The sequence below is a fragment of the Ctenopharyngodon idella genome, chromosome 7, assembly GCF_019924925.1.
Source record: "Ctenopharyngodon idella isolate HZGC_01 chromosome 7, HZGC01, whole genome shotgun sequence".
NCBI lineage: Eukaryota > Metazoa > Chordata > Actinopteri > Cypriniformes > Xenocyprididae > Ctenopharyngodon > Ctenopharyngodon idella.
Window position 1 is genome coordinate 7297501 of NC_067226.1, and position 26970 is coordinate 7324470.

At 36.5% G+C, this 26970-nt stretch overlaps 1 protein-coding gene across 2 annotated transcripts in view; it reads right to left on the reverse strand.

Moving 5' to 3' along the window:
- igdcc4 (immunoglobulin superfamily, DCC subclass, member 4) overlaps positions 1-26970 on the reverse strand; it is a 95254-nt gene that overhangs the window by 13312 nt on the left and 54972 nt on the right. The window contains exons 4-17 of one of the 2 annotated variants that reach the window (XM_051900944.1): positions 25312-25445; positions 19839-19970; positions 17395-17547; positions 16755-17165; positions 15037-15201; positions 12484-12621; positions 11409-11573; positions 9971-10192; positions 8821-8919; positions 8530-8713; positions 8030-8157; positions 3783-3953; positions 3544-3678; positions 760-862 (exon numbers count right to left, since the gene is read on the reverse strand). In XM_051900944.1, the coding sequence (XP_051756904.1) occupies positions 760-862; positions 3544-3678; positions 3783-3953; positions 8030-8157; positions 8530-8713; positions 8821-8919; positions 9971-10192; positions 11409-11573; positions 12484-12621; positions 15037-15201; positions 16755-17165; positions 17395-17547; positions 19839-19970; positions 25312-25445 (2340 nt within the window). The remainder of the gene's footprint in view (positions 1-759; positions 863-3543; positions 3679-3782; positions 3954-8029; positions 8158-8529; positions 8714-8820; positions 8920-9970; positions 10193-11408; positions 11574-12483; positions 12622-15036; positions 15202-16754; positions 17166-17394; positions 17548-19838; positions 19971-25311; positions 25446-26970) is intronic. The other variant, XM_051900945.1, reaches the window with a different exon arrangement.

The window sequence follows — 26970 nt, forward strand, 5'->3', positions numbered from 1 at the left end:
TTTGTGGCTGAGTTGCTGTTGTTCCCAATTGCTTCCACTTTGTTATGATACAGTTGACCGTGGAATATTTATTAGTGAGGAAATTTCATGAATGGACTTATTTCATGAATGGAATTAACTTATTGCACAGGTGGCAACCTATCAAATGTTTGTAGAAGCAGTCTGCATGCCTAGGTGCTTGATTTTATACACCTGTGGCCATGGAAGTGATTGGAACACCTGAATTCAATGATTTGGAGGGGTGTCCCAATACTTTTGGCAATATAGTGTGCATATATATATATATATATATATTATATTATATATATATATATATATATATAATTTCAGCTTTTTTCCATTTTTAGTAGTTTTAGTTAATTACACTGGCCCAATGTTGTTTTGAAGAAAAGCCAGGAACTCACCGCGCCTTAATAATTGTCCAAAATGAGGTGTGCAGACCAAAAACCCCTCGGTCACATGTGACCTTTCTCAATATGTGACTGAAACATTTGCTACTTTTTCATTAAAGCAGTGTTTTTATCCTGCAATTGGAGGTTCCCCCTCATTGTTAGAGTGTGCAGGCTTTTTCCCCAACGAGTGTGCGTTTCCCCAATGTTGTTTTGAATACCACTGACTTACAATGTATGGACAAAAGCAGAAAAAAACATTCTTAAAAATATATTTTTGTTCATAGAACAAAGAAAGTCAATTTATAATCAACAGAGCTATCTAAACTGAGAGTGCTGTGGATCTTATAGAGTTTGGACAGGTGTATACCGTGTTTTTCCATTGCGGAAACTGACACACATGCAGAACAGGATGCAGAGCAGACCGAGACACACTCCAACTATGATACCAGTCACAGCATGAATATCCAGCTCTGTAGGAAAGTGATAGAGCAAAAGAGAGAGAGAAGTAAAGAGGAAAAACAGACAGAAAAAGAGAGAGAGAGAGGAGAAGGAAAAAAGAGAATACATGATAGAAGTATAGAAATCATTCATCAAGCAATTGTACATAATTAAACCTCATAGTAACTCCATACAAACAATACTTAAGTATAATAATGAAATTTTAATTATAACACAATGTATATATTAATTATAAGTCATTATCAGACTGGTGTATGCAAGTCTGTGTGAATTTCTGTGGCCAACTCCCCACAGACGGTGTGCGTGTGTGAGGCTGGACTGAATCACTTCACACTCCCTGTGGGAGTGCTATTAATTGAGTGTCAGTGATGGGCAGAGGCAGATGGCAGTCTCTACACACACACACACACACACACACACACACACACACACACACACACACACACACAAACCTGCGATGCCTCATGCAGATTCAGAGAAACTTAACTGGCATTAAAAAAGGGGGGTTTACAATGCCAAAGCAATAGAAAATATTACATACACATAATGATACATATAAGCACAAATCTGTGATACTTTCAGGTTTATGTTTTTGTCCCAGAAGCTTCCATTTTCTGATAGCAAATGCTCACATAACAGTCAAGTTTTCAAAGCAGTTCTGTAGCTCAAAGAGTAGTGAGGTCATGGGTTTGATTTAGATAAAACGCATACCCTGAATGCAAGTCTTTTTGGATAAAAGCATCTACCAAAGGCACAAGTGCAAATGTAATGCAAATGTAAACATTCTGAGGTTTCAACTAGTACTTTAGTTATGGGAGATTGATTCTTTTATATTTCCATAGCAAATCTTTTTGGTAGTTTGAAAAATGTCTCACTCTCTCTATTTCGCTCTATAAAGTTCTATTTACACACACACACAAAATAGCACTGTAAAAAGACAAACAAACAAACAAAGCTGTTAAAATTCAAAACAATGACTTATGTACACTACTGATTTTTTTAAAGGCACTTATGCTCTCTAAGGGCCTGAAACATATGGCTGGTAACATTTCTATGAATTCTGACAATGCAATGTTGTGAGAACATGAACAACGCTCTGTACAGTTGAGTTGCTGCATCATCACAAAAGCTTAAGCCTTTCCACCGTAAATATTCAAGTGCTAGAACACCCGAAATGGAATTCGTTACTCAAGCACTATGTGTGAAGTTCAACATCCGAAACATCTGAAGCGCGCGCCCTGAAAGCAGCGTCTCAGACATTGTGCAAATACTAAGTTGAACTCTCTCTCATGTCTTCCTGTGCTTGAACAGACAAATTCACACAAAATTATGACAAAAAAATGCCTGTCTCAGCAAGTATCCTAGTAAACATAGTCAGTTATTTCTTCAGTTGAGAAAGAAAATGCATGATGAAGTGACAGCATCCTAATAATCCTGCTGCTGTGCTCTCTGTTTTTAATCTTTAAGGATTAGTTAGTTAGTACTTTAAAATGAAAATTACCCCAAGATTTACTCAGCCTCAAGCCATCCTAGGTGTATTTGACTTTCTTCTATCTGATGAACATGGAGTTATATTAACAAACATCCTGACGCATCCAAGCTTTATAATGGCAGTGAACGGGACCAACAAGTATGAAGCTCAAGAAAGTGCATCCATCCATCATAAACGTACTCCACGTGGCTCTGGGGGGTTAATAAAGTCCTTCTGAAGCAAAGTGATGCGTTTGTGTAAGAAAAATATCAATATTTAACAAGTTATAAAGTAAAATATCTAGCTTCTGCCAGACTGCCGTCCGTATTCAACTTACGAAAAGTTGAATGTTGAAGGCGTAGGACGTAGCGCAAGCAATTTGAACTGCGAGAAGCAATACACTTTCTGCTTAAGTTGAATACGAAGGTGGTCTGGTGGAAGCTAGATATTTTACTTTATAACCTGTTAAATATGGATATTTTTCTTACACAAATGCATTGCTTTGCTTCAGAAGGCCACTTTTGTAACATTATAAATGTATTTTACTGTCTATTCTGATTAAAAGTATACATTACTTATACAAAAGTACACATTACTGATTAGCACACAAAACATCTTACATAGTGTGCAAGTTCTCTTTAGCATCTTCTTGTGCTTGAATGCTTAAATTGGCAAGGCTTGAAAACACATGCAAATGATAAACTTTTGTGACCATGCAGCACTGACCCGATCGGGACAGTGACTGTTCCTTCAACTGTCTGGAACATCTTTCATGCTGAAAGACGCACCTGCATCTGCCATGTTAAGCACTAAATGAATGACAGAGTCCCTGCTGTTGCGCAAGGTAAATAGGAGGATGACATCTAGTGGAGAAGACTAATAATAAGATTAACATCAATCAGATATTACGTTCAATGTTTGCGGAAATAAATACGGAAAAAAAATTGATTTGTGGCTTTTGAGAATCGATATTCGAATCAACTACATTTTTAAAAACGATTAATCGAAAAATCTATTTTCTTGTCCAGCCCTACTGTTTATTGATATCTGTTGCTGCAAAGTATTTACTAAACCAAAACAAAATAGTGACCACAGAAGCGTAATATAAACCTTGAAAAATAACCTTACCACCTTTTAAATAAAATCATACACTCACCAAATATTGTGAAAACAATACATGCAATACATACACAAACAAACAATTTTACAATACATACACACCATATTTCTTTGGAGGAGTATAGACATCCTTCACAGGTGAATATGGTCCCACCCCCATTTCAGTGCAGGCCCCCATCTTAAAATAATAACGAGTCCCACTCATCAGGCCCTGGACCTCTGCATTTCTGACAGAACCTAAGGGAAGAGAGTGAGAGAGTTTTAAAAGAGAGGCAATAACAATTCTCATATAAAGTACAACACCATGTGCTTGTTGTTTGTGTGTGTGTTTTTAGGTTCACCATCATGTGTGAGGTTTATCCACAGGTGATCTGGATGGCTGATGTTGCCAGTGTAGAGGATCCAGTAGGTCAAAATGACTCCATTTGGCTCCAGTGGAGGGCGCCAACTAACCAGAACAGAGAATGAGTCCAGCGCACTCAACTGCATATCCATAGGAGGAGAGGAGGGTCCTACGATAAAACCACACGTTTAAACCCGACACACACAAAAAAAAAAAAAAAAAAAAGGAAAAAAGAACTGTAATAAGGTTGGTCCCACTTTATATTAGGTGGCCTTAACTACTATGTACTTATTTTTTGATGTAAGTACAATGTACTTATTGGGTTCATATTGAATTGCAAAACACTTCTGCTGCTATTGCGGTGGGATATGGGTAAGGTTAGGGAAAGCTTTGGTGGTATGGGTAGGTTTAAGGGTAGGGGTAAGGTGTAAGGGATGGGTCAACAGTGTAATTATAAATGTAATTACAGAAATTAATTACAGATGTAATTACATGCAGGTGTTTTTAAAATATAAGTACAATGTAAAAACATGTATGTACACAATAAGTGCATTGTATCAAATGATTAATTTAAATGTATGTACATAGTAGTTAAGGCCACCTAATATGAAGTGGGACCATAAGGTCTGTGTACTTTTGCGTCCATTCATTTTTCCTTTTTTAAACCACAAATGAAATATGGAAAATGTGTTTTTTTTTCTTTTAACACTGATTAATAGAATTTGCAGATACAAGCTAATTTTCCTTATACAATATTATTATTTTATTAAAAATAGTATAAATGATACACAACTTGTTGTTTAATATGTAGATATGCTAAATTTAATTTCTATGTGTTGTGCGTCAATACACAGATGCTAAAAGCACCCTCTAGTGGTTTTTCTTCTGGAATCAATAGAAAGACTTGCATCAAAATGGCCAGAGCCATAAAAAAACAACGGCTCTGAAAACGCCTTAAAAGATGACACTGATTAATTTACATTCTAATTCGTTAAATTATTATTTTTTATATATTTCAACCTAAACATGGCCATTTCTAGGCCTACTTGCCTCTTGTTTAGCGCTCCAACATTATCAATCTTGTGTTCTCGATCCTGTCCCTTTGCTTTTCACTGTTTTATGAATAAAGACTTCTAAATTACTGTGACTTTTTTGTCTGGCTGTTAGGTGTCTGGCTATAGACTATAGCTACGCTAGATGTTCAAATTGAAAATGACCTACCCCAACATATATCATGATGACAAAATTATACCCCAATATAGGCTATAATTTTCATGAATACAAAATTCCCATGCCCTTTGTCTCAGCGGAGTTTTGACATTAAATGTTTTTCAAATCTCACTGAAAGCAATGCGTTACGGCCGCCTCGCTGGGACATTCTAAAAAGTTTTACATGGCTTAATGTAGCCTACTGAAACAATGCTTAACGTGTCTGCATCGGCATGTCTGTACATAGTATGCTTTATTAACAAGGTGTAGGCTGTATTGAATCTTTTAATATCACTGTCTTAACGCATTAAGCCATGTTAAGCACGTTTAAGTGCGATGCATTCATATTTGGCCTGATCTGCTTGTCTACATAGAAGACTGCTTTATTAATAAAGTTTATACAGATTTGTCTTTTAATATCACTGTCTTGATGCATTAAGCGTTTTCTTTACAATGGTATTTTAGGAAAACGATTAACTTGTACTTGTAGGCTAATTAATTGCATTCATATTGTGGGCTCATCTGCTTATGTAGCTACGTATGCTTTATTACAGTAATAAGGTGTGTACTGAATTTGGGCCTCCAATATCCCTGTCTTAGTACATTAAGCCACATTAAGTGTTTTTCACGCTAAGTGCTTTTAAGAATGTCTGCGGGAATGTTGCCGTCAGTAGTGACAGCATTTCGTTTGGGTATTGGACCCCTCGTGAGTGAGAATGGGTTGACTTTTTAATGGGAACAAGAGGGGAGCAATCTCACTCGTCATCATGTTGGTACAGGTGTTCTGCAATGCCAATTTCAGTATTAAAATCAAGTCATGTATTATAGTTTCAAAGTAGACTCGAAATTGTGTGGAGAAACAAAAATTTAACAGAAGAAAATGTGTAAATTGACATTTTTTTGACATTAATCTGTTCATTTTTAATTTTGGTTTATAAAGATGCAAAACGTAAATAAAAAATCTTAAAAAAAAAAAAAATCTTTATTTTATTTTGTGAGCATTAAATTTGTGCAGCTATACGGTTTGTTTAAATTTTGGTATTCAACATAGCATTTAAAACTACAACAACCGTTTCCTTTTTTTTTGTTTTTGTTTCCATGGTTAAAAAAAGGAAAAAGGAATGGACGCAAAAGTACACAGACCTAATAATTAGGAATGTTAATTATTAATCTCCCAATCATTTTGAATTACATACATACATACTACTTGTACTACTGTGGCAAGTACTATGGCATTTACCAAAGTATTTACATGGTATGTCAAAGTACAGTACTTTTCAAGAATACCATGGGACTATCAAGGCACTTTTTTGAACTAAGTGTGCTCTGAATGCACTCAAATTTCTGTCTGTTAGTACGTCTTCAGAAAACAGAGTATGCACACAAGTCACATGGAGTACTTTAATGGTGCTTTTTGATCATTTTTGGAGGTTGACAGTAAAAATCACTATTCATTTTGATTATATGGAAAAAAAAAGTAGCTTGAAGAGCATCTTCCTCAGTTTGATCTCATTTTGTATTCCGCATTAAAAAATAGGTTTTGAATGACATGAGCAAGTGTAAACAATGGTTTAAGGGAACTTTATTGTGTGCTAGCTGCTAATGCTACACAAATATTACAAACAAAAATGCTTTTTTTTTCCTCAGGTAGAAAAGTGTTTTCTAAGAAAAGCACATTTAAATGTTTGTGAGGTTATAATGGTCACAGTCTGTGAGTTTTAAGAAGATACTGTGAGTATAATACCAGTTCTGTTTTTGTTTTTTTTAGAGGGAAAGGTCTCTTTTGAAGTGCCCATTCTTGAGCTCCCCCCTCAAAAGTAGATAAAGCTCCTCTCAGTTAGTATGACACTAAATCGCTGTGGCAACGTGCTCCTCCCTGCCATCTTGGCTAGACTGACTGACAAGCTGAAAGACTCTTGGCCAACAAAAGGGGCAATTCCATCTGGGCTTTTAATTAAAGCCAATTATCTCCTTACGCCTCTCCCTATTAATCCCCTAACTGTTAACCTAACACAAACACACTGACTCACAATGACCCACACAACTCACACACTCACAGTATACTCACAAATACGCATTCATTCATCACTTCCCACTCAAAAAAAAAAGAAAAAGAAAAAAAACTACAGACACTTACACTTGTATACACACTATAATTAAAGCTCTCACTCACGCACGAACAGACACGAGACAGCGTGAACACTGCCAGATTCACTAGAAATGAAACTCGTGTGTGAAAAGCTTATTTTGAGGGGGACAAAATCATCTTCATATTCTATAAACTTTCTTTTTTCATATTTTCTTCATATATTAAAGGGTTAGTTAGAAAATTCTGTTATTTACTCACCCTCATGTCTTTCCATACCTGTAAGACTTTCGTTCGTCTTTGGAAAACAAATGAAGATCTTTTTAATGAAATCTGAGAGCTTTCTGTCCCTCCACTGACAGCTACACAACTGACACTTTGATGTTTCAAAAAGTTCTTAAAGGGATTGTAAAACTAATCCATATGAATTGAGCGGTTTAGTTCAAATTTTAACTTAGGATGTTATTCATATATAAACATTCATCAACACACACATCAGTTATGGTAAAGGGAAGCTCAAGGACCAATGAGGTTCATTCTCATGTTTCGCAGCACATCTGAGCTTCCTCAAGAACCAAGTCAAGCAGGTATGGTTGAGTTTATAAGTGAATAAAAGCCTGAATTCAATCTGTTCATCATATAAAGCGATCAAGTCTCTTCAGAAAATTTGGACTAAACCACTCCATTCATATTTATTATGATTAGTTTTATGACCTCTTTATGAAACTTTTAAAGCATCAAAGTGGTAATTGCGTGGCTGTCTATGAAGGGACAGAGATCTCTCAGATTTCATTAAAAATATCTTAATTTGTGTTCCGAAGATGAGCGAAAGTCTTGCGGGTTTGGAACGACATGAGGGTGAGTACTTAATGACAGAATTTTCATTTTTGGGTGAACTAACCCTTTAAGTACAAAGGATCTTTCACAGCATTAAAAAGGGCTGTACTCACTATCTGGAAGTGTGGATTCTTCCACTGTGCTGCTGAAGGGGCCACTCATATCAACTCCATTAGATTGCACAGCGATTTCATAGCTAGTGAAGGGCTTAAGTGATCCCAGTAAAATCTCCTGAGAAGAGCTGAAAGACAGTGAAAAAAAATACAGAGGACTGGTTAACCAATAAAGTATTATTTAATAGTCAACGCTGCTCTTTAGAGAGAAGCGTGGTCGATATAACGCACATAACCATTCAAAAGTCATTGTCAAATATCGCAATAAATATCACATAGAGAGTAAGAATGATAGAAAACAACATACAATATTTACTTAAAATTCACTTTATTCACCCTCTAATTGGCCAAACATTGAAAAATAATTGCTGGGTGAAAGAGTGCGTAAGAAAGAACCATGTAAAAAAAACGTTATCATCACCATATCATGTGCCTCTTTATTTCGCAAGATTGCTTATAATCTGACTATACAAGAATATTTTTGTGTATTTGCATAGTACCTGGTATAGTATGAGACCAGCGATGCATTGCGTATTCCTGCGGGGCTGCAGCGTATAGTGTAGTTAATGATTCGCACATTGCTAAAGTGTGGTTTCTCCCAGCGGAGCCAGATAGAGGTGGAACTGTTCGCACGAGCTCTGATGCTGATGGGCGGCAATGGTGGGATAGAGTTTGGTGTCCGCACTAAGAAAATGATACACACAAACACAAATTTTTACTCAGATTTAAATCTACATGACAGGTAGATGTGATTTTATCTATCATTATCTTCTCATCATAACCAAACGCACCTCGTGTGAGCTTCTCTGTTCTGCCTTTCCAGACAGCAGGATAACCCTCAGTCTGTTTATTAAACGCCCAAACCTTCACCTCATACAGCCGATCAGGAGCTGAAACAATCATATCCAAAAAAAATCAAAAAAAAAAAAAAAAAAAATCACAAATGATGATATTCATGTGAGTTAGACCAGTGGTGTTTTAGGAGTACTGAGATACTATTATAGTTTTTTTTAATATTTTAAATTCGTTTTCAATTTTATATTTTACATTCGGCAGCGATAGATGCTACTTACACTAAGTGAAAATAGCATATTTTCTTAGCGATAGATGCTATTTACAATAAGTGAAAATAGCAATATATTCTATTTACATTAAGTGACAATAGCAGCATTTTCTTAGCGACATGCTATTTACACTAGGTAAAAATAGCGATATATTCTATTTACACCATGTAAAAGTAGCAGTTCTTTGCAATAAGTATAAATAGTAATTAAATGCTATATGTAGGCTACTTTATATTGGCAGATACTATTTGCACCTCAGTATTTTTGTACATTAACAGGATACAATAATATCATAGTGTAAATGATTATATTTATTAAAATTATTAAATGGATGCTGCCTTGTTGGGAGAGGAAAAAAAAAAACCTCCTTACACCTTCCCCTAACCCTACCCAATAAATTCTTTAATACTACTAAACACTGGTTAGGCAGTTTATTTCCACTTTTAGAACATTCTTTTTATTTTCACTGAAAATAAATGACTTTCTGATGTGATATGTGACGGGAAAATGGAGAAGAGCGAGCTCGGCAAAAGGCGGATTCGAACCAGTGTCGATCACATTAAAAGACAGTTCTGCAAGCCTTACTCGCTACTACTGAGCCACTGAAGAAATTGAATTCTGTGTGTCTTTTTTTTAAACCTGAGAGGCCCAACCAGATATTGGTGGGCAGAGCTAGTGTCGCTATTTAGAACAAGGGATGCTATTTGCACTTAATGTAGACACTCCGTTTACATTTTCAGAAAATCAGTACATCCATGAATATAGTCCCTGCATTGGGAATTGTATGAGCAGCTTTGTTATATAAGATATGCAGTTTCAGATAAATTTTTGTGTTAGAATATAGCATATATGAATAAAATTACTGCTCAACTCTCACCAAGGCCTGTGACCTCATGGTGTTTAACTCTCTTCCTCAGTTTGATCTGTTGAATCTTCTCATTGATCACAGGCTTCTCCTCATTGGTCAGCTCCTCTCCATCCACCTCCCACCAGGAAAGCTTGTAGCCGGTGATCTGAGTGTGATTGGGCGGTGGCTGCCATGTGACATGGAGGGAATGCATTTTGGCTCTCACTTTGAGCTCAGTGGGAGCAAAGAGCACTGGAAAAACAACAGAGGGAGTTAGTGAGACAGGCAGTGTGTATTTTGTGTGTACGTTGGCTGTACATAAGCAGTGGCACCTCCAGGACATTTTTAATGAGGGACACTGAAAGTGCAAACAAATTAAACTAGTATTTTAAACAACCGTAAAGAAGCCTACAAGCTTATTCCACTGCAATAATTAATGTGGACCAGAATAATTTTATTTTCCCATTATGTTTTCTCCTATTTTAGCTTTAAGAAGGGCCAATAGGAAACAAAACATAGGGAAAAGCTAATAATTCTGGGTAAATATAATTTACTTGGTCTAATTTTGTGAGAAAAATGAAGACAATATCAGCTGATGACTACAAAAAGTCTACTGAAGATACACAGATTACCTCACAAACCAGATTTTATGCAAAAAATTTATATTTTTATTCAGCAAAGACACATTAAAGTGATCAAAAGTGACAGTAAAGACATAATGCTACAAACAAATCTTAAATAAATGCTTTCTATTAATCCTTACAAAATGTATTATGCTTATGCAGCACAACTGTTTCCAACACAGATAATAAGAAGAAATGTTTCTTGAGCACCAAATCATCATATTAGAATGATTTCTGAAGGGTCATGTGACACAGAAGACTGGAGTAATGATGCTGAAAATTCAGTTTTGCCATCACAGGAATAAAGTACATTTTAAAATATATTATAGAAGACAGTTATTTTAATTTGTAATCATATTTCACAATATTACTGTTTTTGCTGTATTTCTGATCAGGAAAAAAAAAGCCATTAGCCTTGGTGAGCATAAGCCGACTTTGAACAGTAGTGTATGTAAAACCTTGTACTTGACTATTGAACTTTGAACTATGTACCAGGTCAAACAAGATCTAAACTGCACAAAATAAAAATAAATAAATACTAGGGAAATAAAGTATGTGGTGACACATCAAGTTCAAAATATTCCACTCATGAACACTAAGTAAAGTGTTTGGCCAATGTCTGATAATATATTAAAATCACTATTTAGTCTTAAGGTAACCAAAAATGTATACATCTTGGTGACTGTGAGACTAACAGGGTGGTCAATGTTGTTTTAGGGGGATCAATGGCCCCCCGGGCACCCCTTGGAGGCGCCACTGCATACAAGTTTAACCTTGAGTGAGTTAAAACTGGTATCTATGTGCATACAGTTTGCTTTTGAGTGCGTTTTTATGTGTTTACTCACCCTGAGTAAGGTTTGGTGTGTGGTGCGAGGCCCACTCAGAAGGCTGACTAAACCCAGCTCGTGTTCCCGCCGCAATCCGGAGCTGGTACGTTTGATTTGGTTTCAGATCCCTTAGAGTCACCTGTGTCTCATTCCCACCCACTTCCACAGAGTATATGTGATCCACTGCAGGGCACACACACACAAACACGTGCCAGAAAATAAGTATGCCAGTGGAAATCATTTCTGCAGCTGGCTGATAAAGAAGCATGAACAATGGATGTCTGAATTGACTTTGGTTCTGTCTTTCATTCTGTGTCACAGGCCATCAGACCGAATCTGTCTTTTGTTCCACCTTTATTACTGTTCATTAAGCATCCAGAGCACTAATAGAGCAGAAGCAATCAGCCATGTCTTTGTCATTCAGCTCAAAATACCCCAGACATGCCCGCTGCTCTACTAGCGACTGCAGAGAAATGCACAAAGCAGCCAACACGAATTTATCAACATGTGTCAAGGCAAAACCTCACACACAACCTTCATAGATTTTAGCCATACTGTATGTAACCTACTATATCATATTTGATACACAACTTTCTAAGCATGATCAAAACTTTGCTGAAAACCCTGTTGTTTTGCTGAAAACCCTGTTGCCTTCTGTTATCTGATTGTGAATATAGGTAATAACTTTTATATTATTATTTCAAGATGAACACTTACTATATTGAAGCTACTAGGTTTACTTGATCCATATATTCTTTTTTAGAAAATGTGAGTATCAAATATGATAAATCAAGCTTTTGAGGAACATTTACTGCATTTGTACATCATTTGTATTGCACTGCATAATATGCAATATTACAACTAAACAGAGCTTTGGTCATAAAAATGCAGTGTTTTTTTCCTCCACAGAGTATGAGCTCCATATTCTACCATATCATACTATATGAGCCATAAAAGCCCAATGTATCAAATATGATATGCAAAAAAACTCAAAAGCAAACGTTTTAGATTTTTTAAAAATATTTTTTTCGAAAGGTTTAAGAAACCTTTCCAGGGTTAACGCCGCAGGTGTCAGTAGGTGGCGCTGTCTTACCCTGCTCCAGCGCTCTGTAGTCAATGCGGTAGCGTTTAATGGCTCCACGGCTCAGCTGTGAGGAGAGGGGCAGCCACATGACTCTGATGTCAGTGGGAGATGTGCTCAGTAGGGACAGCTGCGGAGAAGCGCTGGGAACTGCAGAGAATAAAAAGCAAACAAAGATTTACAAAACAGTAGTTGTCTCAAATGACAAACTATACTCCATGCACTTATACTATGCACTCTAGTGTCTAGTGTATGAATTTTATAAGGTTATTTTGTCACCCAGCATCGGAGTCTAATAGCTCCTCCCCTCCCACTGTAACACTGTAAGATTTCTGTAAAGCTCCATTGAAACAATATGAATTGTGAAAAGCGCTATACAAATAAACTCAAACGGAAATTTCACTATGTAAGGAAAAGCTGCAACAGTTGCGTGCATGAAGTGTCCATAATTCCATTTTTCAGTTAAATAAGTGCATCATCCGGGCATTTAAAGTGCTTTTCTTCTTCTTGGAATTTGGCCCTTGGCCCTGTCCCAAATGGAACCCTAACCTCTCGAGATCTCCCTCTGAGTCCACACTTTCGTGACGTAATGCTGCTTTGACTGTCGGGTAGAAGTCTGCTATGGAGCTTGCTTCAATGCAGGCTGGGCAAAAGGGCGAATCGAGGGCATTCACTGGCCGCAAAGGAGGCGCTCATGAATACCCTTTTAAAACCTAAAATGAAAAATGGGACACCCTACGGTCTTGTGCAAGTCCAGATGAAGTGTCCCAATTGGGACGCGGCCCTAGTGTCTATTGCACAGGTCATTGAGATCTTTTTTTTTTCCTCTGGCCACCAGAGGGCACCCATATGACCAAAAATTGCTTATGTATCCACCTTATTTTTCAGCTATTTCCTGTAAATGTTCGAGACTTCAGATTCATTAGCCGTTATAGCTAAATAACTAGAAGAATAACAGTGCAGTAAATGGTAAAACTATTTTTGCTGTGAACCGGTGTGTTTATTATTACAAAAATAAATTAGAATAATACGAAAAGTAAACGTTTGCAACATCAAGCAGCATATCAGGCAGTTTTTTGTACAGATAAAATAACTGGAAGCGGTTGACAATGGAAATCTTACACATTTACAGAATCTGCAAAATGTTAATTATTTTAACAAAATAAGAGGGATCATAAAAAATGCATGTTATTTTTTATTTTGTACTGTCCCAAAAAAGATATTTTACATAAAAGATGTTTACATGTAGTCCACAAGATATAAAAAATAAAATAGCTGAATTTATAAAAATGACCCTGCTCAAAAATTAACATACCCTTGATTCTTAATACTGTTTGTCCTTACCTGGATGATCCACGACTGTTTTTTTTTTTTTTTTGGTTTTTTTTTTTGTGTGATGGTTGTGCCCTTGAGTCACTTGTTTGTCCTGAGCAGTTAAAGTGCCCAACGTTCTTCAGAAAAATCCTCCAGGTCCTGCAAATTCTTTGATTTTCCAGCATCTTTTGCATATTTGATCACTTTTCAGCAGTGACTGAATGATTTTGAGATCCGTCTTTTCACACTGAGGACAATTGAGGGACTCAAACAAAACTATTAAAAAAGGTTCAAACATTCACTGATGCTCCAGAAGAAAACATGATGCATTAAGAGCCGGGGGGTGAAAACTTTTGAACAGGATAAAGATGTCCAATTTTTTCTTATTTTGTTTTTAATATTATATTTTTCATTTAGGAAGCAAAAGAAGATACTTACATGTTTCCCGAAAGACAAATTAAGTACAATTTACCTTGCTCTTCAAATTCAAAAAGTCCACACCCCCTGGTTCTTAATGCATCATGTTTCCTTCTGGAGCATCAGTGAATGTTTGAACCTTTTTTAATAGTTGTGTTTGAGTCCCTCAGTTGTCCTCAGTGTGAAAAGATGGATCTCAAAATCATACAGTCACTGCTGGAAAGGGTTCAAATATGCAAAAGATGCTGGAAAATCAAAGAATTTGCAGGACCTGGAGAATTTTTCTGAAGAATATTGGGCAGTTTAACTAATCAGGACAAACAAGGGACTCAAGAACAACCATCACAAAAAAAAAAAAAAAAAAAAAAAAAAAAAAAAAAAACATCCGTGGATCATCCAGGTAACGACACACAATATTAAGAATCAAGGGTATGTAAACTTTTGAGCAGGGTTATTTTTGTCTTGTGGACTATATGTAAACATCTTATTCAGGAAAGTACTAAATAAAAAATAACATGCATTTTGTGTGATCCCTCTTGCAGATTCTGCAAGTGGTTCACAAACTTTCAAGCAGCACTGTATGAATTACACTGCTTCTAGTTGATTTGTCACAATGTAAATGGCCTAGCATTGGTCAATCACATTCCATACAGCATTTTGCATATTATGTAGAAGTTAAATGTAACAGTAGGTTGTTGTTCCATGCATGCAGAAAGTGTGCATATTATGTACAGTATACATCATAAAAAAACCACTTTTAAATGTGTCAATTTAGTCAATTCATATTCTTTATCACATTGAAAACCTGACCTCTCCCCATTAGTCAGTGCTCACCATCCTCTAGCATCTCCACAGTAACAGGCTGTGAGGGGCGGCTGGCCCCAATGGGTGAGTAGGCCACTACATAGAAGGTGTAGGCTGTGTGAGGGAGCAGCTCCTTTACATGCAGCTCTGTGGTGTCGTTATTCACAGCAAACTGATACTCCATGTTGTCTGAGCCTGTAAACACACAAATAGTACATTTATAGTACACACAAATAGTAAATTTGCTTTTAAAAAATTTGATCTAAGCCAAAATATATATATATATTTTTTTTCTGACAGTCCTTTGGGTATGAGTTTCTAAATGAGGAGAAGAATGACCCCATCAATAACAGCCGGAGCTTACATATGGCTCGTGGTTCTGTACAGCAGCGATCTATGAAGTGGATTGGCTTTGGTAAAGTAATGAGACAGGATTTTTCTCTGCGGACTGATCCACTTAAGCTGGCTACACTCAGTGTAATGAGAAACACTGAGGTCAAACAGGGACTCCAGTAACTTCCAGCAACAAAATAGGAAAGTTTTTGGGAAATTTTAGAACAAGATAACATTTTCCAAATTTTGTTGCAATGTGTTATTTTAGTATTATTTATATACTAATGTAGTATTTATATTTTCTATTATAGTATTTATAGTATTATAGTAAAGGTGACTGTGCTTTTGAGGTAGTTGTTCCCAAGTTGTGGAATGCTCTCCCTTTGGATCCAAGATCTGTGGACATTTTTAAAAAGCAGCTAAAAACTCACTTGCTTTTGTCTAAATTTTCTATGTATCTTTTTATTGATTGTCTGTTTTTAATGTCTGTTATTTTTGATTTCTCTTTTATACTTTGGATGTAAAGCACTTTGTGATGCTTGCTCTGGAAATAAAAATCACTTACTTACTCTTATAGTATTTATTCATATTTTGAATGTACCTTTTAATATTTTTAGTTTTCATTTCCATTCTAGTTTTAGTAATTTTGTTATGTGCGTTTGTCATTTTTATTAGTTATTGTTTTTTAAATTCTATTTAACTTTACTTTCATTTCAGTTTTAGTAATTTTAGCACTTCAAACTCAGTTAGTTTGCAAGACATTTTTAATTTTTGTTTTACAATTTTCATTTTAGTTTTACATGTGATATTTTTATTCCAATTAAAGATGATGATCGTTTTGTTAAGAATAATAACACTGAGTTAAACACAGAGTTAAAATTATGAATATGGTTGGGAACCGAGAACCAGTTCTTATTTAGAATGTTTTTATTTTTTGAAAAAATCTTGAGAATACAGAATAGAATTTAGAATTTAGAACAGAAAAAGCATTCCTGCATTATTTATTCAGTAGTGTACTTTGATTACAGAACAAATGGCTCTTATCAGCTGGTTCTTTTTAGTAAATCCAACATACAGCTTACAACCATCTGTCTTGCTGTACTTTACTGTACGATTTACGACTTACTGTAGATCAATGTAATTATTGACTGTTTGACAATGTCTGGATAAAGATAAACATTATGCATTTTGTCAGTAGTATTTTTTTAAATATTAATGAATGAAAAATGTTAACATTTCTGTTTAGTACTATAGGCCAATTATTGTATTGCATTTATGCCACCTCTAAAAAGGCTGTTATTATTGTGATAAATGTTTTGTTTATTTTATAAATGATCTCATCATTTAGTAATGCATTTCTTTTTTCCCATTCTGAATTCTGAAACACACACACACACACACACACTCTCTCTCACCTGCCGTGCGTTGGTAGTGTACTGAGAAGCCGATGATCTGGTCACTATTGTGTTCAGGCGGGTCCCAGGTGAGCAATGCTGAAGTGCTAGAGTGGGGTGTGGCCGACACATGACGAGGAGGGCTAGGCAGCCCCTCCCTCACGATGACAGACAGCTTGGCAGTGGCACAGGCGGTGCCCAGACTGTTGGCAGCAATACACTGGTAATATCCCGCATCGTCCAGCCGCAGCTGGTTGATGAGCAGAACTCCAGGGTTCTGAGTCTTAACTCGGGCATTAGACTGGACCGGTTCTCCATTCTTGAGCCAGCGCAGAGCAGGAGGAGGGTCACCAGAACTATTACACACAAACCGAGCCGTATTCCCCCGGGACAGGGACACTGCCTCTGGGGGCTGGAGGATGACTGGTGGAGCTGGGCATAAAAGACCATATAGAGGATCATATAGAAATATTGCTAAGACTTTAAACACAGTTCAGTTTGTTAACAGTAATGCATTAGGTACAACCAACTAACATGTAATGTTAATATAAATATGCTATTGTTCATGATACATTATGCATGATACATTATCTACAATCCCTCGTCCAAAATTTATTCAGAATATGTAGGATTTGTTAAAAGAAAACACACACACAATTACCTAGTACTCGAAGTTCAGCGGGAGATGAGACAAAATCTCTGGTCTTGGGTTTGTTGGCACGACACACATACACTCCAGCATGGTGACTGCGGGTGTCAGGAATCACTAGGTTGGTTGCCAGGACAACCACATCAGTAGATATAGGCTTCCCATCTAATGCATCCCAGAGGAGTGGTTGTGTAAAAAGAAAGCAAAAAAAAAAAAAAGTATAACATTAAAAAGAAAACTGGAAGTAAATCTATCAAGACTGAGAAAGCATCAAGACACTGACAATTTCTTCAAGTATTCAACTGTCCATAGGAGAAATGGCACCTTGAAAAATACATATTTTAGATTAACAATGCTTTGTTTAATAGTGTACATAAGAGTAGATCAGCAAAAAAATAAAAATTCTATCATCTACTTACCCTCAACGTTGTTCCAAACAATGTGAACACAATACAATTACAATGAATGGGGACCGAAGGTTTCAAGTTTCAATAAAGAATGCAAAAGCACCATAAAAGTATAAAAAAAAGTGTCCATTCAACATTTGTCCTTTTGTGATTCATGGCAGAAAAGAAAGTGCGTGTCTGGAACAACATGACGGTCCAAAAATGCTCACAGATTTTTAATTTTGAGAGAACTATCCCTTTAAGCTGTTAAGAAAAATGTGTATCACAAACACTGCATAGCACCCTATACTGGTGTGTAATGAGCAATGTGAACCGACAGAGGTCAGTACAGCACTGGAGGAGGTACGGCATGCATTAACGATTACTAGACACTGACCGTCTGCGGCTGCCATATTAGCACTCAAACAAAGAAAAGAAGACACCTCCTGCAATTTACAACATCTTGTTAATTTTTTATGAAACCTAATGAGAATAATGCTCTCAGTTATACATCCTTGGCATCACTGTGGAGGAAAGAAGACAAAATGAGGTCTGTAATGAACCTGGATGGAAGCAGTAACAGTGGGGGTAAAGGGTGGGTAGTTGGGGTGTCTGCTGCAGCAGAGCCACGTGTCTATAAAGCAAACATATAAGCTCACTCTATAAATCACAAATATGTGGGATTCATTTACATCGTTCTATGTAACAATGCACTTATTATAATCACAGTGTCTCCAAATCAACCAAGGGTTTAAGCGCACAGCAATGAATGTTTAAGGATTTTACACCAGGTTTCGAACCTACCAGGCTCTCCTACTCCTACTTCAAACTGACCAACCCAGTTAGTTTGGGTAACATTAATCTTAATAACATTAAGATTAATAAATGCTGTAGAAGTGTAATTCTTAGTTCATGTTAAATTAGCGAAACCTTATTGTAAAGTGTTACCATTTAAATACATATAAGTAAGCAATAAGGTACGAGAGGCTGTGCTGTATCGTAATTAAGTCACGGCTGAAGGGTGTTCTTAGGCTCGACGCAAAGTGGACGTGAAGTGCCTGCAACCCCTTCAGCCGTGACTTATTCACAATACAGCACTAGCCTCTTGTACCTTATTGCTTTTATAAAACGGTTACCACACAATACAAATATTAAAGCTAAAAATATGTATCAATGCAATGCAACTTTCATGAAGTAAACTTTCACCAAAAGCCTTCCTTGCACCGGAAAAAATAGTCCCTGACCGTGAACAGCAACAGAAGATACATTATTACGCCATTAGATGGCGGCAAAGACAAGTCTTTATGAGTGTGTCAGTCAGTAGCGAAGACTTTCACATTGAAAAGACTGAATTGTTGTGAACACGGAATAAGACACAACTGACAAATGCTTTGACTAGCGCTGTCAGGTATGGGAAAACCCCTTAACTGTTAAAAGGACAAGATAGTACATCAGACATTTAAACAGATTTTTTATTATGAACATAGGACTGACCTGAAGGAAAATGCTAAATCTGAACATGTAAACTCGCTCAATCGATCGCTTTCTCACAATACTCTTCTACATAATACAGTAAACTTCAATGAACAATATCAATTGAGAACATACAGTTTACATTGCTAAGAGTGGTTGCTAAGGGTGTTGTGTAGTGATACACAGAACCGTTGGGTGAAGCGGCCATAGCTGTGTTTTATCATGAATAAAACACAGCTATTGACCAATCAGAATCAAGGACAGGAACTAACCGTTTTATAAAATAAAATACACATATTTTTATTATATATATTAATGGTAATGCTTTATTTCTCTCTCTCTCTCTCTCTCTCTCTCTCTCTCTCTCATATATATATATATATAGAGAGAGAGAGAGAGGTTTTGGTTTAAGTAATTTGATCACATGGGATTGCATAGTCTTGTTTAAGGGCCATGTTCAGTCTCAATGTATAGAGCAGGTTCAAGTAAATGCACGCACAGACCCCTAAAAGCCTACAACCTGTTAGTTACAGTCTGCTACAGTAGACCAGGATATGGATGCATGCGTGTAATAATATATTTGTGTTTGCGTCTTACCCTGTCTGCTCCATGACACAAAGGGTTTGGGCTCACCCTGAGCCATGCACTCCATCACAGCTGGACGACCCATGACCACTGTAGAGTTTCGCGGTGGAGCCACAATCACCACCTCACTCTCCTGAGACAGACCTACACATGTCAGACAGACTATGAGTGTGTGTTTGTGTACATGATAGAGCCTTCACCATCAGGCACAATGGTTTGCTTGAGTGAAAGCAGCACTAGTGAAGCAACAAACTCAACAGAGAATACTGTTTCCTCTTCTGCTCACAAGAAATGAGAGAGACAGAGATAGAGCGAGACACACAGGATCGAGGAGAGGAGGAAAGAGTAATGAAACAGAGAGAGATTGAAACATTTAAAGAGAGGCAATCTTTGAGGCCAAAGAGGATAGGTGTCATTTTTTCTGGGTTGCAGCTCTCATATATAAATAAGATATATATAAATAATATATTTAAAAAAATATATATACTTTTATTCAACAAGGATGCATTAAATTGATCAAATTGACAGTAACAGCATTTATAATGTAACAAAAGATTTCTTTTAAATTTTCTATTTATTAAATAATCCAGAAAAAAATGTATCACATTTTTCCACAAAAAAAAAAAAAAAAAAAATTATCAAGCAGCACAACTGTTTTCAACATTGATAATAATAAGAAATGTTTCTTGAGCAGCAAATCAGCATATTAGAATGATTTCTGAAGGATCACGTGACACTGAAGACTGGAGTAATGATGCTGAAAATAAATTATATTTTGAAATATATTAAAATAGAAAACAGTTATTTTAAATTGTAATAATCTCTCACAATATTCCTGTTTTACTTGTGTTTTGATCAAAACAGCATAAAAGACCTTTCAAAAACATTAAAAGATCTCGCAGACACTAAACCTTTGAATGGTAGTGTGTGTTTTATGTTGTGTATGAATTATATATGTATACACATTTATTGTATATATTTATTTTTGTAAAGCACTTTAGGTTAACTTTCGACTGTATTAAAGGGTTAGTTCACCCAAAAATGAAATTTCCATCATTAACTACTCATGTCGTTCCACACCCGTAAGACCTTCGTTCATCTTCGGAACACAAATTAAGATATTTTTGATGAAATCTGAGAGGTTTTTTTATCCTTCATTGAAAGCAACGAAATTACCACATTCAATGTCTACAAAAGTTGTTAAAATAGTCAACGTGACTACAGTGGTTCAACCTTAATGTTACGAAGCGACAAGAATACTTTTTGTGTGCAAAAACAAAAAAATAACGACTTTATTCAACAATTCTTCTTCCCTGTCAGTCTGTTACGCAGTTGGCGCAGTGCTGCATTTCCGTGTTTACGTCAGAACGCCGATTCATTATTGGCCGGCTCCTGTTTCAGCATCATGCGCATGCCTCGTGCTGCTCACGTTAACAGGCGTCGGTCAATACTGAGCCATCGTTCGGACGTAGAACCTGGAAGCTTCAACAAAAATAGCATAGCAGAATGACAGGGGAGAGACTAATTTGTTGAATAAAGTCATTTTTGTTTTGTTTTTGCGCACAAAAAGTATTCTCGTCGCTTCATAACATTAAGGTTGAACCACTGTAGTCACGTTGACTACTTTAACGTTGTTTTTTACTTTTCTGGATGTGACACCACACTGAATGTGGTAATTTCGTTGCTTTCAATGGAGGATAAGAAAAAACTCTCAGATTTCATCAAAATATCTTAATTTGTGTTCCGAAGATGAACGAAGGTCCTATGGGTGTGGAACGACATGAGGGTGAGTAATGCCAGAAATTTCATTTTGGGGTGAACCAACCCTTTAAATGTGCTCTATAAATAAAGTTCGACTTGACTATAAACTATACATTTAGTGCTAAAGACCCTGTTCCTGTGGCCTCAGAAGAGCCTGTATGAATTCAGCAGACACACCCACAGATGATAATGAAGTAAAACATAAGCGTGCAGCTATGGATACGGTATGACGATCATAAATTAATCACTCTGATTACATACAGCAGCAATCACATATGCATGAGAGCCCAGGGATTTAAAATGGGTCAGATTTCTGTCTGAGGCTACAGGGTGCACCGTTTAAAAGCAGTATACAGTGGACGTGCGCCTGTTTTTAAAACAACCTGATAATGAGAACAGCAGGCCATGAACAACTCCAAAAGTTTGCTATACAGCTCTTTCAAGATAAAGTGAAAGTGTAACAAAATATACAGTATCAAGCAGAATGCAGATGAGCCAAACTGCCTTCATCTCAGCGAGATGAGATACCTGAATCACACACACTCTCACAATGACTGTTACTGTGTAATTGAGCTGTCTGGTGTCAGGGGCAAAAGATGTGTTACATTCACAGAGCAAAACTATGATTACCTCAAGGTGAAGATTGCTCTCTTTCAATCTGTCTTTCTCTCATTCTGTCTCACTATTCAATTCAACATGGTTTTATTGGCAAGCCTCTAAATGTTAAATACTGGCAAAGCTGAGGAGGTATGCAAAAATAGAACATATTAATAGAGAAGTTAGTAAGTTAGACAACACATAACATAAGAACTAAGGTGAGTGACTGAAGTGTTTATGTAACTGAAGGCCATTAGCATTACACAAGATGTCTACATACACATACAGACACACACAGGGTCACCATGGTGAACAAAAGGGTATACATAATATATACAGATAATACATATTTAGCCAAATGCTAAAACGTATCTAGCAGGCAGTGTTGCTGTATGTCCGTCTCTAAGAATTAGATTTTTCTCTTTCTCTCATTTTGGTGTCAAATTCATTTGTTGATTGGCATATTGGCATACTTCAATGCATCTTGCCATAGAAAATAAAAAATAAAATAAAAAAAAAAAACAGAAAAAAACCCTCTCATTCTATTACTCATTGTATTGATCTCTTTCTTTCTCTCAATCTTTCTTTCATTTTTATTAACTTCTCTCTTTCTCTTATTTTATCTTTCACACTCAGACACATTCCACTTAAGCCATTTCATTTTCTTCCAAAAAGAGAGAGAAGAAACTTTATGAAGCAACTGAAACAAATAAAAGGCTTGGAAGAGCAAATAGGAGTGGAAGAGAGGAAGAAGCAGAAAGATGAATGTGGAACAATTAGAAAGATGGCTTAAATGATGAAAGTGTGAGATGGAAACACACAGAGAAAATCATTCAGGTCTCTCTGGCTGATAACACAGACGCATAATGGAAATGAGCAAAGGTCAGCATGGAGATTTAAGTCTTTCAGAGGTGTGTGTGAAGGGGGAAAAGGCAGAGATTGACTTCATAGCTTTACCAATCAGTCTCCCTGGTCTTCCCACACTCTCTTTTATTTCATTTAGTTTTTTATCTCTCTAGCCTTCACTGTCTTTGTTCCTCATCTCATTCCTCTCTTCCATCCCTCCCTTTGCTCACTCCATTTCATCAGCTGAGCAACCTTAAGGACAGCAGGAAATCAATTCTGCCTGCAACACAGACCACCTCTGCAGAGGGCACTTAAACACACACACATAAAACACTAAAAGGGCCACTGAAGATATTCAAACTTTACTTAAAATAAAAAGACTGAAAGAGAACCATAAAACTGATGTTTCACGGTTTAAGGGGTCATATCATGAGTAATCACATTTCCAATGTTCTTTTGATATAAAATTGTTTATAAATGAATATTCGAGTTTTATGAAAATGTATTGTAACTTTCATTGAAAAGAGTCCAAAAATCAAAATTAAGCTGCAAAAGAGCTAATTTAATATTTTTATGACTTTAGGAAGGTGAATTTGCACCAATGACCACTCATTTTTACATGACAGGAACATATATTCTGTTTAGAAACTTGGCCTGTCCATCACTGTAAAGTAATCCACTTGTTAAGTCATGACGTAACGAGTAGTCTTTCGGGTTATAAGCCTCCACTTCGTTTCAAGTGAGAATACTATCTCAGCAACCATTTATGAGCACTATTAAAGGGTTAGTTCACCCAAAAATGAAAATTATGTCATTAATTACCCTCATGTCGTTCCACACCCATAAGACCTTCATTCATCTTCGGAACACAAATTAAGATATTTTTGATAATATCCAATGACTCAATGAGGTCTCCATTGATAGCAAGTTAATTTCCACTTTCAGATGCCCAGAATGGTACTAAACACATATTTAAAACAGTTCATGTGACTACAGTGGTTCAACCTTAATGTTGTGAAGCGACTAGAATACTTTTTGTGCACCAAAAAACAAAATAATGACTTTATTCAACAATATCTAGTGATGGGCAGTTTCAAAACTCATGAAGCTTCAAAGCTATACGAATCTTTTGTTTTGAATCAGTGGTTCGGAGCGTGTATCAAACTGCCAAAGTCACTTAATTTCAGTAAAGGAGGTTTCATTACATGGTAAGTGTTTCGAAACCTTTCGAAACTTCAATGGTTCACCACTGGAGGGAGATTAGTAGATTCGTAAAGCTTCGAAGCTTCACGAAGCAGTGTTTTGAAATCGCCCATCACTAGATATTGTTGAATTAAGTCGTTATTTTGTTTTTTTGGTGCACAAAAAGTATTCTTGTCGCTTCATAACATTAAGGTTGAACCACTGTTCTGGGCACTGAAAGTGGAAATCAACTTGCTGTCAATGGAGGCCTCATTGAGCCATCGGATTTTATCAAAAATATCTTAATTTGTGAAGATGAATGATGTTCTTATGGGTGTGGAACGACATGAGGGTAATTAATGACATAATTTTCATTTTTGAAAATGAAAAAAAAGGAAAATTCTGCCATCATTTACTCACCCTCATGTTTTTAAACCTGTATGAATTTCTTCAATTTCTGCTGAACACAATGGAAGATATTTGGTAGAATGTTTGAATGGTCTCCTGCCCCATTTAATACCATGTCAGAAAAAAAGTACTATGGTAGTCAATGGGGGGTGAGATCTGCTTGGTTACAAACATTCTTCCAAATATCTTCCTTTGTGTTCAGCAGAACAAAGAAATTTATACAGGTTTGGAACAACTTGAGGGAGAGTAAATGATGACACAATTTTCATTTTTGGGTGGACTATCCCTTTAATATGAAGGAATTCTTCACAAATGTTTTACCCGTATTCTGAATTACGCAGTGCATTGTGTTGTGTTTTAAATGTCCATAAACTTAATGGAAAACATACTGGTAATTTTGTACCAGAACATTTCCATTTTTCTGCAGATTTTTTTTTTTTTTTACAGTGTACTTACAGTAGAAGGCAATGCAACAAAAACAGAACATTTAATTCCAAGGGTCATAGAAAGATTCTGGTGTTTAATGAATTCTCAGAGAATGCACTCACCGAGTTCTAAACCTCTATAAGGCCATTACTGTGTAAGTCAGAGAATTGAGGTGAATGGAGCTTGAAAATTCTATGTGAGGCCGACAGATCACGAATAATGAAAAGCTGTCTATGATGGGGTAATTAGGAACATGTCTTTGTACCTGGGCTAACTGTGAGAGAAGCATCTTGGCTGAAGCGCTTGCTGGCAGAGTTGAAGGCCACACAACGGTACAAGCCTTCGTCTTCTTTAGAGACTCCTAAAATCTGAAGCACCCCATTAGGAAGAGATATGTACCTGTAAGAGAAAGAAAGAGATAAGCATTAGCATTTCTAAATCAACCGAAAGTGTCAATATGTGTGTGTGTTTGTTTGTCGTTCCTCTAAACTGAAGCTTCTTTTAAGCTTTAGGAGGCTAGACATCTGCTATTTATGCCAGCACTAAGAGAGTCAACTCAGAGAAACATATAAAGCGGCAATATACACAAACCATACTGCAGAAATAACAAAGCGGGGGAGTGAAAAATGGTACAGAAAAGAAGTAGAGACAGAGTTTATGTATAGAAGAATACATGAGAACAGTCCAAAATGGCAGCTTGTATCTTCATAAGACCATTTCAATTCCTTTCTTCCACTCACTCTCTCTTTGTTTGCAGTGGCAAGGTCATGTTGCACTACTAATATTCATTCTATAGTCATCTTTCTCCCCAAGAGATCGTTTTCAAATCCTCTTTTCATTCAGGACTGATATTATACACCATTAATCTTGTAGACTCATCCCCATGAGCAAGACACTCTGGCAGAAAGTCCACGAAGACCAAGGTTGGGTGAATTTGTCCATCTGTGAGTGCGAGCGGGTTGAAACCGGGTGCATTATAGAATTCAGAATTCACTGGGGCTGTGAGAGTTCAGCTGAGGACACATCCACACCAGAGCTACACCTCCAGCAGTACGGCACCGCCTCAGCTGCGCTCGGGATGTAAATGAGAGAGTGATTGCAGCAGCCGCCAGAACACGACAGCGTGTATTAATGCACGGCTAATGTGCAAGTGTGTTCTCATTAATATGAAGAGTGAATACAAAATACACTTTTTACAGATACAAAAGGAAGCACCTGATGCAGACAATCTGTATCCTTTTTAAAGTTTGTTCTCATTTGTAATTTCAAACTGCTGGGGGGGGGGGTGACTTCAATGCAATGAAAAATATGTCAAGACTACTAGAACTTACTTCTGTACTGTACGTTTATTTTGCGTACAATCTTACATCTAATAATTTAAAGTGGTTAACAGATGGCTAAGAGTAAACATCTGTCTAGCAGTCTGTAATGTAGTGTTGAAAAGAGTCAAGGTCCCCATTGGAATGTAAAATTTTATTTCATTAAAAAGTTTATATACTGTACATACAATACCATTCAAAAGTTTGGGGTTGGTAAGATTTTTGTTTTTGAAAGAAGTCTCTTATGCTCAAAAGCTGCAATTATTTGATCAAAAACAGTTATAGATTTTTTTTTTTTTCCACCTTGGGTTTCTTTGATGAATAGAAAGTTCAAAAGAACAGCATTTGAAACAAATCTTTTGGAACAATCTAAAATACTCTACTGTCACTTTTGATCGATTTAATGCATTCTTACTGAATAAAAGTATTAAAGTGCCCCTATTATGCTAATTTAAAGGTTCCTGATTTCGTTTTGGTGGTCTCCTACAATACATTTACATGCATCCAAGATCAAAAAACAGTTTAGTTTTCTTATTATATACATTGCACATCACCTCATTTCTAAAAGAGTCTGAAAATGGCTCGTTTGAAGAGTAAACCTCTCC